Source organism: Paramormyrops kingsleyae, chromosome 5, assembly GCF_048594095.1.
Source record: "Paramormyrops kingsleyae isolate MSU_618 chromosome 5, PKINGS_0.4, whole genome shotgun sequence".
Taxonomy (NCBI): Eukaryota; Metazoa; Chordata; class Actinopteri; order Osteoglossiformes; family Mormyridae; genus Paramormyrops; species Paramormyrops kingsleyae.
Window position 1 is genome coordinate 1,427,055 of NC_132801.1, and position 14,859 is coordinate 1,441,913.

The 14,859-nt window shown below is 46.4% G+C and overlaps 1 protein-coding gene across 4 annotated transcripts in view; it reads right to left on the reverse strand.

The window, feature by feature from the left end:
- Positions 1–2,765: 2,765 nt before the first annotated feature.
- Positions 2,766–14,859, reverse strand: part of LOC111859937 (potassium channel subfamily T member 2-like) — an 89,107-nt gene continuing 77,013 nt past the window's right edge. For all 4 annotated transcript variants that reach the window (XM_072711824.1, XM_072711822.1, XM_072711823.1 and 1 more), the window contains 4 exons: positions 14,685–14,813; positions 7,757–8,105; positions 7,136–7,220; positions 2,766–4,788 (listed from right to left, as the gene is read on the reverse strand). In XM_072711824.1, coding sequence (XP_072567925.1) covers positions 4,680–4,788; positions 7,136–7,220; positions 7,757–8,105; positions 14,685–14,813 — 672 coding nt within the window. In that variant the 3' untranslated portion in view covers positions 2,766–4,679. The remainder of the gene's footprint in view (positions 4,789–7,135; positions 7,221–7,756; positions 8,106–14,684; positions 14,814–14,859) is intronic.

Consider the following 14,859-nt stretch of genomic DNA (forward strand, 5'->3'; position numbering starts at 1 on the left):
CCTGAATGACCGAGCTCCTCACCCTATCTCTAAGGGAGAGCCCAGCCACCCTGCAGAGAAACTCATTTCGGCCGCTTGCACTCGCGATCTCGTTCTTTCGGTCACTACCCACAGCTCGTGACCATAGGTGAGGGTAGGAACGTAGATCGACTGGTAAATCGAGAGCTTTTCCTTTTGGCTCAGCTCCTTCTTCACCACGACAGACCGATGCAGCGCCCGTATCACTGCCGACGCCGCACTGATCCGCCTGATCGACCCCATAGTCTTTTTTTCAAATCCAAACTCCTGTTCCAATTCCTGATTTGGATTGGAATTGATTAATGCATTCCAGAATAGTCCCAACCCTGCTAGACAGTAATGTGATTATACAATTTCATATGTTTTGCTAGGTTTAATGACATTACTGTGTTATGAGTTTGCACTAAATTAATGAAATTCTTCTTCCTGTCATTCCATTTCAAATTCCAATTCAAAATCCTGCAGTGTATGGTGTGGGGTGTGGCCAATTCAGTTTAAATTCCGGTTGCAGTTCATGAATGGAATGAGACACAGTGTATAAATTCTGAATTTTGCACAATCCTGTATTGAAGTGAGTAAAGGAGGGAAGCAAACTGAGTGCCTAGCTACACTGCGTCCCACCCAGGCCTCAGCCGTGATATCTTATCACACATGCTGAGTGTCTTCCCTCCTCCAGGTATCCAATCACTCTGGATATCTACAACAGGCCTTCCTAGGTATTACACAGTTGTAGTATATCACCAGGAAATAGTGAGTAAAACTGCAGTATGTTCCACACAACCTTCCAATGAAGTCAGTGTCCAGCACTTACAGTTAAATTTTCATTCCTTGGGTAATTTCTAGCTAGTCATGTAATATGAGACATTATGTTGCATATATACACATAGTATATAGTGTCTTAGTTCATGGACCTCTACATCCATCATTCTGGTCTGATTTTGGTAAGATCCATTCCAGCTTAGTTCTTAGTTTAGATTAAATCATAGTATCAGCTGAGGTTTTGATGTAGAGACAGACATATTGGTAAAAGTTTCCCGTCTCTGTCGGATTACGCCCACATGTAGCCGGTCCAGCAAACATGCCTATCTGTCATCCTGTTATCCTCACCTGTGTAATAAAATCCCGCCCACATGTAGTCGGTCCAGCAAACATGCCTATCCGTTATCCTGTTATCCTCACCTGTGTAATAAAATCCCGCCCACATGTAGCCGGTCCAGCAAACATGCCTATCTGTCATCCTGTTATCCTGACCTGTGTAATAAAAACTAATCCATGCTTCCTGTTTGAGCAATAACTAACCTAAATATCAGTCAGATAAAATGCACTCAAATATCAATATAAAAAATGTTATGCACTTCTTACAGTTTTTCTCGATTGCTTCGGCACATTTCATGAAACATAATATTATCTAGAGTATAAGCGCATTTCTCCACACATTTCATACATGTAGTACGACACAATGGTTGAGCTGCAAAACCTGTAACTTACCCAAAACACTTGACTCATGTCTCAAAAGCATGACTTATGTCCCCAAAGGAACTAAATATTCACTGGAACCAGCCAATAGTTGACACCTGCCTAGCTTCTGGTAATGTCCCTGAAGTGGCTGTAATCAGACCACAGCTTAAGAATCCGAGTGTAGATAATCATGTTTTTACCATCTTATGACCCATTTCAAATGCTCCCTTCCTGCAACCCAACTGCAAACACATCCAGAAGCTAAATAATATGCTTACAAAGTTTGAGCCTGGCTGCCGCCAGTGTCACAGCACTGGAACGGCAGGAAGCAGGGCTGTAAATCACGTGCTGATGCACATTGACTGAGAGGGGTATCTAAGTGGAAGAAGTGCTGATTGTATGCGTTTTGTACCAAAGCGGACAGCTGGGGCCGTGTGTGACTCAGTGGGTTAGTACACTGTGCCGTGTGTGACGCAGTGGGTTAGTACACTGTGCCGTGTGTGACCCAGTGGGTTAGTACACTGTGCCGTGTGTGACCCAGTGGGTTAGTACACTGTGCCGTGTGTGACCCAGTGGGTTAGTACACTGTGCCGTGTGTGACCCAGTGGGTTAGTACACTGTGCCTGTGATGTAAAGTCTGCTGGTCCAGATCCCAGGCTTGACAGGCTAATTCCACCGCTGGGCCCCTGAACGAGACCCATGACCCCTCAGTGCTCCAGGGTTTGTCTGCTTAGCTTAGTCTCCAAAATAAGTACATTTGTTTGGTTCAAAGCATCTGCTACATTGTAACTGTCGGCCACTGCTGTCTGTCTTTATCTACACTTTCGTCTATGGCATATCAGTATCTGTAGAGAGCTGGTGTGTCACTCTCCCCTGCAGCCAGCAACTGCCACAGACGTAGCAGGGCACAGACCCTGGTCAGCAGGCCCCTGATTGGAGGAGCGAGCTGCTGCATGCCCGCCAGACCCTGGTCAGCAGGCCCCTGATTGGAGGAGCGAGCTGCTGCGTGCCCGCCAGGCCCTGGTCAGCAGGCCCCTGATGGGAGGAGCGAGCTGCTGCGTGCCCGCCAGGCCCTGGTCAGCAGGCCCCTGATGGGAGGAGCGAGCTGCTGCCTGCCCGCCAGACCCTGGTCAGCAGGCCCCTGATGGGAGGAGCGAGCTGCTGCATGCTCGCCAGACCCTGGTCAGCAGGCCCCTGATGGGAGGAGCGAGCTGCTGCATGCCCGCCAGACCCTGGTCAGCAGGCCCCTGATGGGAGGAGCGAGCTGCTGCATGCCCACCAGACCCTGGTCAGCAGGTCCCTGATTGGAGGATCGAGCTGCAGCGTGCCCACCAGACCCTGGTCAGCAGGCCCCTGATTGGAGGAGCGAGCTGCAGCGTGCCCGCCAGACCCTGGTCAGCAGGCCCCTGATGGGAGGAGCGAGCTGCTGCATGCCCGCCAGGCGGAGTACCACACAGAAATGTTCAAACACTCAGACAGACACATGCACACACCTCACTTCTGTCACTTTGAACAAAAGTCCAAAATGAATGGAAAAAATGTAAAACACCCACTGAGGCAAACCCCCCCATGACAATTCTATGGCAAGCTTGTTGTTACTGTGCCTGGAGCAGCTGGAGATCTGTCTATTCTGCTGAAATACTGTATTTTAGTCACTATCCTGTTTCATTTCTGCTACTGTAAGCGATTGTATGTCAGTGACTGACGAAGGTGGTGGATTCTTTTTTTTTATTTATTTATTTGTGATTATTGGTCATTGTTGACACACCACAGCACACAACAATGAAATGTGTCCTCTGCATTTAACCCATATGTGACTTTTGTGACATAGCAGGGGGCAGCTAATTCAGTGCCTGGGGAGCAGTGCTTGGGGGCGGTACCTTGCTCAGGGCACCTCAGTGGTGCCTTGCTGGTCAGGGATTTGAACCTGCAATCTTCCGACTACGAGTGCGCTTCCCTAACCATTAAGCCACCACTACCACCTTATGGACCAGTTGACAGCTTTGGTCAGTGACTGACGAAGGTGGTGGATTCTTTGCCACATGCTTTGAAGCACCATTACCGTCAGAATATTTAGTTTGCTAGAACTCAGCGAAGCTCAACTAAATTTAAATTTCTGTGTGACATGTTTGGAGGATCCAGGGCATTTTGTTGAATATTTAAAGAGTGCAGAAGGAAGGGACTGACGAGGGCTTTAATAATCACATACTTTCAAGATGTCTGTTTCAGTCAACACAGCAGCTCTGAAGGTCCATAAGGCTGCATCCTTCCTCTTTGTCTTCACTTCCTGAAACACTGACTGTACCTTTTTAAACAATCCCCCCCCCAACCGCCCCCAGCACCGCAATCTGCTTCCAGTGGTTGACTGAAATATCAGCAAGTGATTACTTGTTCCCAGTACATGTGTGTGTATGTCTGTGTATGTCTGCGTGTGTCAGTGTATGTATTTGTGTATGTGTGTCTGCCTGTGTCTGTGCAGTGCATGTATGTGTGCGCGTGTATGTGTGTCTGTGGCTGCGTGCATGTGTCTGCGTGTGTCTGTGTATGTCTGTGGCTGCATGTACCTGTGTATGTGTGTCTGCGTGTGTCTGTAAGTTCTGCAGTCTCAGTACGCCCTCAAAGTTTCTCCACCTCCAACCACAGCTAATGCTGACAATGTACTAAATCTGCCGCCAAATGCCTTTAGCCAAAGGTTACCCACAATGCACCAGGGACACACAGACTGCTGAAGTGACAATAGACTTCGTGTGAAAAATGGGATGAGGTCAGATTTTGGTGCTCAGAATGGGAAGGGCAAGCTGGCCCAACTCCTTTGTTTTTTCCTGTTCCCAGTCTTGATCTCCCCCCACTCCCCAGGACACCCAGCCCCCTCTCCTGTCAGCTGACGGCAGCAAAACCTCTTCATTAGCCAGCAGCTAATATCTGTGTGTCAGTCTTTGGCACTGGCCAGTCCCAAGGTTTCCCAGTTTTGTTTGTCAATTTACACATATAGAAACGAACACATATATCTATATACATAATGTACATACCTTTACATTATACATACACTGTCATTTATATATAAATACTAAACACGCTTGTGTCCTGTTTCATTTACCCTTTTCTTTGAAAAATACGGTACATCTGATCTCCAAGAGAAGAAATAAACAAAACCAGGGACTTGAAAAGCATCCAATTTTTTGGTGACCGTTGCTCCAGGCCCATCACAAGTGGGTGATGTCCCGTGAGCCGAACCGGGGTCCCTCTGGTCGGGCCGCTCCACCGGCGCCGCGGCTCGGCACTGCTGCCAGGGGGTCCGGTCGCACCAGGTACCTGTGGGACGATACGGCCAGCAAGCTGAGAAGGGGTTTAGTGGCTCGGGGAGGGAGGACGAATCCTGGCTGGATGGGGGGTGTGACGCCTCTCTTCCATGTCAACAGAAAGGAAGAGTAACATAACTTTCCATAATATACTTTGTATATTAGTTGTGTATCAGTGTCTGCCTAAAATAATCACAGTTACAGTGATTAAAGTGCACAGCCTGCTTAGAGTAATCACAGTTACAGTGATTACAGTGCACAACCTGCTCTCTCACTCCACGTCCATAATGACATCAAAGACCTTCTTCTCCCAGTCTGCTTGTGGGTTATTAGCACCTGCTAGCTTTCCTTGTTTCTTTGTACTTCCAGTGGAATTCCGGGTTCTGTTTGACATGCCTGGTTGCGTTTTCCCTCCACATTGAAATGGCCCATTTCATTTCTGCCCTCCTCGCCCAGCTTGTCTTGTTTTTCTTGTCTTTCTTGTTTTTTATTGTTTTCTGAACACACCTTGCACCGCTTCGTAACTTTCCAGCCATATTTTCAACCTTTTTTGTTGCATTGTGGAGTAAAATACCCTGAGAGTTTCCTCACCCAGTGATTCTGATACCAAAATAAAACGTCACGCCCTGAAGTCATTAATGGCAGGGAGGTTCATTCGGTCACCGGCTGCCGGTCGCATCTTATCAAGCTGCACGGAACCCAAAACAAAAGCAGCACCTGCATTCAAAAAAGTGGGAAGCAAGTCCCATCCATTCAGGTTCAGTCCTCTTAAGTGTTTAGGAATTTTTTGCATGTGTAACACGCATGATTATCTCTTGCGGTGTTTATATATAAACATTTGGCCAGCCAGGGGGTGGGGGCAAACCTGCAAACAAACAGATTGACAGATGTCTCCCCCAGCAGCTCAGCCCTTAACCTGGGTGTCACTTTAGATACAAGCCTCTCGTTCAAATGGCATGTGGATGCAGAATCGAAGGTGTGTTTCCTGCAGATACGTAACTCTGTCAGACTATGACAATTCCTCACTACCCTGAGAAATTGATACATGCCTTTGTATACAGTAGGATAGACTGCTGTAATGCTCTGTTATCTGGGAGCACACACTGCACATTAAACACCTTGCAGTGAATTCAAAATGCAGCAGCTTGAATTGTCAGCAGGAGCAGGATGTTTGTACACATAACCCCTGCTCTTAATTCCTTGCACTGGCTTCCTGTTAGGTTCAGGACTGACTTCAAAGATCTCCTACTTATAAATAAGGCACTTAAAGGTCTATCACCTGTCTAATCAATTTAGTTAATTGATCAACTAATGCATATTTACAAGCCGCATCATCCACTCAGATCACAGAATGCAGGTTTCCTTGTCGTCCCACATAGAAATAAAGTGAGAGTGGGCGGTAAAGCATTCTGCTACAGGGCCCCTATACTGTGGAACGGTTTGCCAGTCTATGTTCAGGATTCCAAAGTCTTTAAATCTCGACTGAAGACCTATTATTTCAGTTTAACTTACCCGCAACTTAACACGTAACACACTGTAACTATGGCTGCTGGTGCTGCTGTACATGCCATTGTTTATCCACTATGCTTGTCCATTAATGTGTCCATGCATGTTCTGACCATCCATGCCCTCTGTCTTCCTTCCCACAGAGTGGGCACCATCTGAGCTGGAGTCCTGGTTCAGTCCCATGGAGGGTGACACCGTGGATGTGACTCACGAACTGTAACATCGTGAGTGAAGCCTTCAATCTGCACCCTGCCCAGGCAAGTGTGGAGAACTAACTCATTGATGGACTTTGGCTTCACCTAATTACAGCTTACACCAGCTAGTACCAATGCTGGGGGGGGGGGGGGGACCAGCTGACCTTGGACCCCCAAAGGTTGTTTTTCTCCATACTTGGGAGTTTTTGGTTCCTCTCCTCTGTTGTCATGTGGCATTTTCTTTCTTTCTTTCTTTCTTTCTTTCTTTCTTTTTCTTCCCTTTTCCTTGTTTTTGTAATTATTCTGTATAAATAATGCAGTAAGGCTTCACAACACACCCATGTAAAGCGCCTTAGGACAGCTGCTGTGAAGCATGATAATCTCAGTATTCGGAATAAAAGCAGCAGCCTGGCTCTCTATACTCACTGTACTCTCTGTACTGACTGTACTCTCTGTACTCACTGTAATCTCTGTACTCACTGTACTCTCTGTACTCACTGTACTCTCTGTACTGACTGTACTCACTGTACTCTCTGTACTGACTGCACTCTCTGTACTCTCTGTACTGACTGCACTCTCTGTATTCACTGTACTCTCTGTACTCACTGCACTCTCTGTACTCACTGTACTCTCTGTACTCATTGTACTCTCTGTACTCACACAACGTCGTTGAGTTCCAGGCGGGTGTCAGGGGAGGGGTTGATGAGGATGTAGGACAGTGTGTTGCCCTGGTCTGTCTTCTCATCTGACAGCAAAAAGGCACATAGGACACGGTGAAACACAGAGCTTGACTCCAGCGTACAGGAAGTCATACTTCACATAGAAAAGGAATCTCCATTATGGGCCAGGTGCATTTAGTCATTTAGCAATTAGAGGGAAAGGTAAAATGGCAATTAATGTGAGTCCATTATAAGTGAGCATGGTTATCACGAAGGAGGTGGAATCGTCCAGGATAACAAGGTCCATGCACAGGACGGCAATGCTGACTGAAAGATCTGAGGAGTGTCAAAAGTTTGTAAACTTGGCCAGTCATCCCAGTTTGGGAAGTTTCAATCACCAACATCAACACCAAAAACATCTTGCTCTAACCACAAACTATGAAATAATCTCAAAAGAAAAGAGACATTTTGGACAAACAGAACAAAAATGTCTTCTGTTTTTACAAAAGCAGGGGATATAATGAGCATAAAAAAAGCGCTTTGTTTTCTGGGGAACAAGTTTTGTATTTCAGGTATAGGGAGAAAGACAAGGAAACAAACAGATACATGCTTGCAGACTCACTGTATCCCGATGGAGACAAGCCCAGGTGCTTCATGCGCGTTCGCACCAGCGCGTTCAGCTCCTGCCGCTCTGAGCGGCGGAACAGCGTCAGCCGCTGCTGGTTGATGCGCTCGGTGGCACCTGCGGGGCCCTTGGCCCCCCCGGGGCCTCGCCCGCCTTTGCGGCTCAGCCGTCGCGCCCACTGCATGCTCTTCCGTCGCAGGAGCGGGTGATCGGGCACCGAGGATGGGGGGGGGGCCAGAGGCTCGGAGGAGGTGGAGTTGCGGTGGGAGGGGCCCGAGCGGCAGAGCAGCGGCTCCCGGGGCTCCCGTGTGTCCTCGTACTCCTCCACGTTAATGGAGACCTGGGACTGTGGATGGGAAAAGGCCACGTTGGCACACAGACACTGGCTTCCTCACAGCCCTTTCTCTGAAGGTAAGGAACCAGCCATAGTTTCATCCAGCTCAGCACTTAACAAACACCCTCCAGATGATCTAGGTGTCCCAAAGGCCCTCTTTGAGCTCTTCTTGTTCTCTCTTGCAGGCTCTCCATAAGATGATTATGTAAGCACTATGGATCTTTTAGATGATTGTATGTGTATCACCTGCTTTTCTGAATTCTTCCTCTGAACTTGGAACTTGGCAATCTAACGCAAAGCGCAAAGCACAGCTAACATTTGTGGCCTTCTCCAAATCTCTATTTTGACGACAGAAAAAAACAGACTTTGCACCAGAGAAAGGCACAAAAAGTTGTCCTATATTTCTTAGTTATTCAGAGCCATGCTCTGTAACATCCAGTAAACCGATCCGAATAGCACATCACGTCACCTTCAGAAGGCAGCAGCGCATGATCTGCTGCAGAGTACTGTTACATTGGTGTGTTTGCCTGGCAAGCTAGACCACATTTCCACTGAGGAAATGGACGTGCACGTGTGCAAGGTGAAAAGGTGTGAGATAGCAGTACTATTGCACCAAGCCTTTCGAGGTGAAGCAGGTGTGGGATGAGGTTCAGAAGCAGGTGTGGGATGAGGTTCAGTAGCAGGTGTGGGATGAGGTTCAGAAGCAGGTGTGGGATGAGGTTCAGTAGCAGGTGTGGGATGAGGTTCAGTAGCAGGTGTGGGATGAGGTTCAGTAGCAGGTGTGGGATGAGGTTCAGTAGCAGCGTGTCCTTGTTTGCTGACATAATGATGTCAGAGGACGGGGGAGATGGAAGCTTGCCGATCAACCTGGTGGTGTGTTTAAATACCCATGTGCGTCGATTGCTCAAAAATGGAAGGATAAGTATGTACATATGTAAATATACAATAACAAAAAGCCATTGGTTCTCCTCAAGCGTGTACCTGTGTCGGTGACGAGCATCCCCACCCACACATTTACAAAACACGCCGCTTAAATATTATTTAATAATACCCTAGTAACTTTAGATGTGGTTTTTGTTGCTCAAAAGTTCAATGTCAATTCGCTGCCTTAAAATAGCAACGCACGCTGCTCGCTGACAGCCTTTGACCTGCCTATGACCCTCCAGCCCCTGCCTGCTCGCCTGCGGCCGCTGCTCTCCCTTGTCCCATGGTGTCCTTGGTGTGTCCCATTGTCCCTTGTCCCCATGGGGTTCCTTGTAGCTTGCCTAGGGTTGTCCCTGGTCTGAGTCTGGCGTGCATTCTATCTCATTGTCTTAGGTCTGTGCTGTGCCATGGTGTGAGTCTACGGCTGTCTTGTCTTGTCCTCTGTTCCCCTGGTCTTGAGTCGTTCTCTGCCATTATTTGAGGTTTTGTTCATCTACGTTCTGTCTGGCTTTTGTCCTGTCTTGCTGTGTCCAGTCCAGCGTCTTGACCCTGTCAGTCCACCCCATTGTGTAGATCCTTCCCGGTTTGTCTTTCATTTCTAGAGGTCACCCTTTTCGGGGGGAGGGTACCTTCATGTCCTGCCCTGCCTGATCCCCATACTCTAACAAGTCATACCTACTGCTCATTCATCTTACTTTTTGTTCCAGCCCTTATTTGTTTCTAGATCCGTTTGATCCTTATTAATAAACCTTCCTTTGTTTGCCAAATGATTGTTCCTACGTCTTCAGTTCCGTCTGGCAATCAGAGTTTCCTTTAATGTTAGCAAATATACATCTATAACTATTCAGTATAGCCATTTTCACAACTGCAAATAGCTTTGGCATTGCTCTAAAAACGGAAGCCTCACAACCATTTAACAGTAATGCTGAAGCTGCTTGCAAAGCTCAAACCACTACAAAGCCTGCTGATACATGGCCTGAAGGAGATTCCCTGCAACAGCAGTATTGCTTTTGAAAGGACAAAGTGGAACATTTTTGAAAATCAGTACTTCTAGATACATGCAGAATTGTGTTGACAATATCATAGTTAATTAACTGGAGAGTGTTTCAGAGAGTCATCAACACAACCCAGAAGATCATCAGCTGCCCACTGCTCCTGGCCCGAAGAGGGTTGCTCAGCCTGCATCCCAAGCTCCCAGCATGAGGGGCCCCTTCTTCCCAGTCACCTCCATGTGTCCCGGCTTCACCTCATTCACCTCCAGGTGTCCCGGCTTCACCTCATTCACCTCCATGTGTCCCGGCTTCACCTCATTCACCTCCAGGTGTCCCGGCTTCACCTCATTCACCTCCAGGTGTCCCGGCTTCACCTCATTCACCTCCATGTGTCCCGGCTTCACCTCATTCACCTCCAGGTGTCCCGGCTTCACCTCATTCACCTCCAGGTGTCCCGGCTTCACCTCATTCACCTCCAGGGGCCTCATGTATGTTGCATACACCCGTGTCCATTCTCACGCGAGATGTAAAAAACTAAACTTGGCATAATGCTACACATATTTTCACGGCAGCCTCTGACCATGCATATGCACATTTCTGCTTGGTTTTTTAAATGGGTGGAACCTAGTGTCAAAGTTGTGCTACTGTTTCTCTGAGGTTTCCCTGTCTTTCTTGTATTCGCAGCCATGACACAGGCTTTATAAAATGCACCGAAATTAATTAATGTAATGCACTTCTAAGCCAGTTTAGATTTCCAAGAGCGATCCTTTTGGAGCAGTGTGCTGAACTGGGGCCAGCTTTACAAGGGCAGACTTTGAGGAATTGTGCTCCACCTGTTCCATTGCAAGTTCTGCCCAAACTTGGGTCTTTAGCCACAAGAGCTTTTCAACATGAACTGGCTGACTCATTGGGTATTTCTCCGGTATTATGCACTTGTTCAGAACGCGGATTCCGGTGGGAATCCCTACTCTTTATTTAAAGAGTGTTCTTAGAGTAACTGCGTGGTTATCCTACCTCTTCGCGTAAACTCCACGTCTGGGTTACCATCCACGCTACACGGGCTATCCGCTCGCCAGTCTTCTCTCGTCTTTCTGCCCGAAAACCTGACAGAAGCATTCAAAGCCATTTTGGACAATTTTATGCTCCCAACTTTGTGGGAACAGTTTGGGCCCCTTCCTGTTCCAACATGACTGCGCACCAGTGCACAAAGCAAGATCCATAAGGACATGGATGAGCGAGTCTGGTGTGGAGGAACTTGACTGGCCTGCGCAGAGCCCTGACCTCAACCCGACAGAACACCTTTGGGATGAATTAGAGTGGAGACTGTGAGCCAGGCCTTCTCATCCAACATCAGTGCCTGACCTCACAAATGCTCTCCTGGATGAATGGTCAAAAATTCCCATAAACAGACTCCTAAACCTTGTGGACAGCCTCCCCAGAAGAGCTGAAGCTGTTATAGCTGCAAAGGGTGGACCAACTCCATATTAAAGCCTGTGTATTAAGAATGGGAGGGATGTCATTAAAGTTCATGTGTGTGTAAAGGCAGGTGTCCCAATACTTTTGGTAATATAGTGTATGTATTGTGTATCGCCTTTCTACCTAAAAATATAGCAATATGGCTTTTGGTTCATATTGCTCTATGTGTCCCACCCCCATGCCAATCCCCATGGAAATCTTGGGCCCATCCCTCACATTGTGTTCAGTGAGGCAACTTTATGTCTATGTGGGCACCACACATCTTAAGCGTGGATGAGCTGATTGTGTATCAGCAAAGCTCAGATAACTTGACCGCAGATCAAACACAGCGAGGTCAAGGTCCACATGCACTGTGCTAAAACAAACTATCCATCAATCTTTCTGGATGGAATAAAAGGTCTTTTATAAATATATATATATACATACATATATATACACTCACCTAAAGGATTATTAGGAACACCTGTTAAATTTCTCATTAATAAGAACATAAGAACATAAGAACTATACAAACGAGAGGAGGCCATTCGGCCCATCGAGCTCGCTTGGGGAGAACTTAACTAATAGCTCAGAGTTGTTAAAATCTTATCTAGCTCTGATTTAAAGGAACCCAAGGATTCAGCTTGCACTACGTTATCAGGAAGACTATTCCATACTCTGACTACACGCTGTGTAAAGAAGTGCTTCCTTAAATCCAGTTTGAAATGTTCTCCCGCTAATTTCCATGCACAGTGTCTGCAATTATCTAATCAACCAATCACATGGCAGTTGCTTCAATGCATTTAGGGGTGTGGTCCTAGTCAAGACAATCTCCTGAACTCCAAACTGAATGTCAGAATGGGAAAGAAAGGTGATTTAAGCAATTTTGAGCGTGGCATGGTTGTTGGTGCCAGACGGGCCGGTCTGAGTATTTCACAATCTGCTCAGTTACTGGGATTTTCACGCACAACTATTTCTAGGGTTTACAAAGAATGGTGTGCAAAGGGAAAAAACATCCAGTATGCGGCAGTCCTGTGGGCGAAAATGCCTTGTTGATGCTAGAGGTCAGAGGAGAATGGGCCGACTGATTCAAGCTGATAGAAGAGCAACTTTGACTGAAATAACCACTCGTTACAACCGAGGTATGCAGCAAAGCATTTGTGAAGCCACAACACGCACAACCTTGAGGCGGATGGGCTACAACAGCAGAAGACCCCACCGGGTACCACTCATCTCCACTACAAATAGGAAAAAGAGGCTACAATTTGCACGAGCTCACCAAAATTGGACAGTTGAAGACTGGAAAAATGTTGCCTGGTCTGATGAGTCTCGATTTCTGTTGAGACATTCAAATGGTAGAGTCAGAATTTGGCATAAACAGAATGAGAACATGGATCCATCATGCCTTGTTACCACTGTGCAGGCTGGTGGTGGTGGTGTAATGGTGTGGGGGATGTTTTCTTGGCACACTTTAGGCCCCTTAGTGCCAATTGGGCATCGTTTAAATGCCACGGCCTACCTGAGCATTGTTTCTGACCATGTCCATCCCTTTATGACCACCATGTACCCATCCTCTGATGGCTACTTCCAGCAGGATAATGCACCATGTCACAAAGCTCGAATCATTTCTAATTGGTTTCTTGAACATGACAATGAGTTCACTGTACTAAAATGGCCCCCACAGTCACCAGATCTCAACCCAATAGAGCATCTTTGGGATGTGGTGGAACGGGAGCTTCGTGCCCTGGATGTGCATCCCACAAATCTCCATCAACTGCCAGATGCTATCCTATCAATATGGGCCAACATTTCTAAAGAATGCTTTCAGCACCTTGTTGAATCAATGCCACGTAGAATTAAGGCAGTTCTGAAGGCGAAAGGGGGTCAAACACCGTATTAGTATGGTGTTCCTAATAATCCTTTAGGTGAGTGTATATAAAAGATAAGATAAGATAAGATAGATCTTTATTGTCACTATTTGAGAAATAGTGAAAAACAGTTTAGCAGCTCTCTGTTTATATATATGTTTGAGTTTATTTTTTAATGATTTACTTGTACATTTATTTATTCATACTTATATATAGGTCATGCTTAGTCCTCCATAGCTAAGTGGTCCACCAGGAATTCTCCCCAGTCTCCCCATTGGCTACTCCATCCATATTAGCAAAATTAAGATATTAGCAAGAATCTCTTCATCTGTAGCACAGAATCTTTTCAGTCATCATCCAAAAGGGGGGCATGCCTAAATCTACCAAGCAATGAAACATTGATATACGGCTCTGGAAAAACCTCCATATATTAAAAAAATGTAAAACCTCTGAATCTGTCTGTTCTGCTGGCAGACGGCTACGCCGAGGCAGGCGGCTTCTTAGCAGGACACAAGAACAAGGTGAAGCAGGAGACACTGGGAAAGACCAACAATCAGCCAGATGTTTGTTCACCAATGAGAAGCAGGGAAGAACCAGGCTACAGTTTGCAATAAAATGAATATCTGTTACAGGTGCAAACTCAGAAATGGGTGAAACTGAAAATTCAGCTATGGTCTCACTTTTTTTCCAGAGCTGGATATTCAAATATAAGGACAATATTGCCCAATATTCCCAAGGCACCACTAAGAAGACAAAAGTTCTGTATGAAAATGTTGGATGGGTTTTGAATTAAGATATTCTTAGCACTTATTTATGAAACAGCCAGAATGAGCTGAGGCCATTTGTAATTTACATCCTTCTTTCATCCTTAAACTTTCATCCTTAAAGACGGTTTGAGCTGATGAGAGTTAGACTGAACAAAATCATGAATTATTACATGCCAGCTTCACATTGACCAGGAGACTACAGGCTTCTCTCCTGTTAGCAGATTCTGATAAATTATGTTTCTAAATAAATATTGAAAGGTTGTGTTGACTAATAGGATCAACTCTGCAAAATAAAAGAAACGCTGGTGTGTATTTTCTCTCAAGGTGTGTCTTGCGAGATCCTTCTTCTTTGTTCAGGTTACAGAGCCTCTCACTGTAGAGCTTCACGTTCGCAATGCTTTAAATTTCTTAAAGTCTTATAAAGACAGGGGTCTTACAACCCATAAACACTGCTCAAAGTCTGGTGTGACACAAAAGGAATTTCGCGGCTGGTCATGCACACAGCAAGCGTGTATGAGGTCTGGTGTGACACAAAAGGAATTTTGCGGCTGGTCATGCACACAGCAAGCGTGTATGAGCGTGTACCTCTGACACAGGCAGCGTGCGTGACTCTGTCCTGTAGATACCAATGGCGATGTCTCCAGAGGAAGAGCAGAGCTTTTGGTAGAGTCTGCCATATGTGCGGATCCAGAGGTCCTCCTCTGTGATCTTCATCTGCCAGACACAGGCAGAAGAACCTCATCCACCACCTCCATTTTTG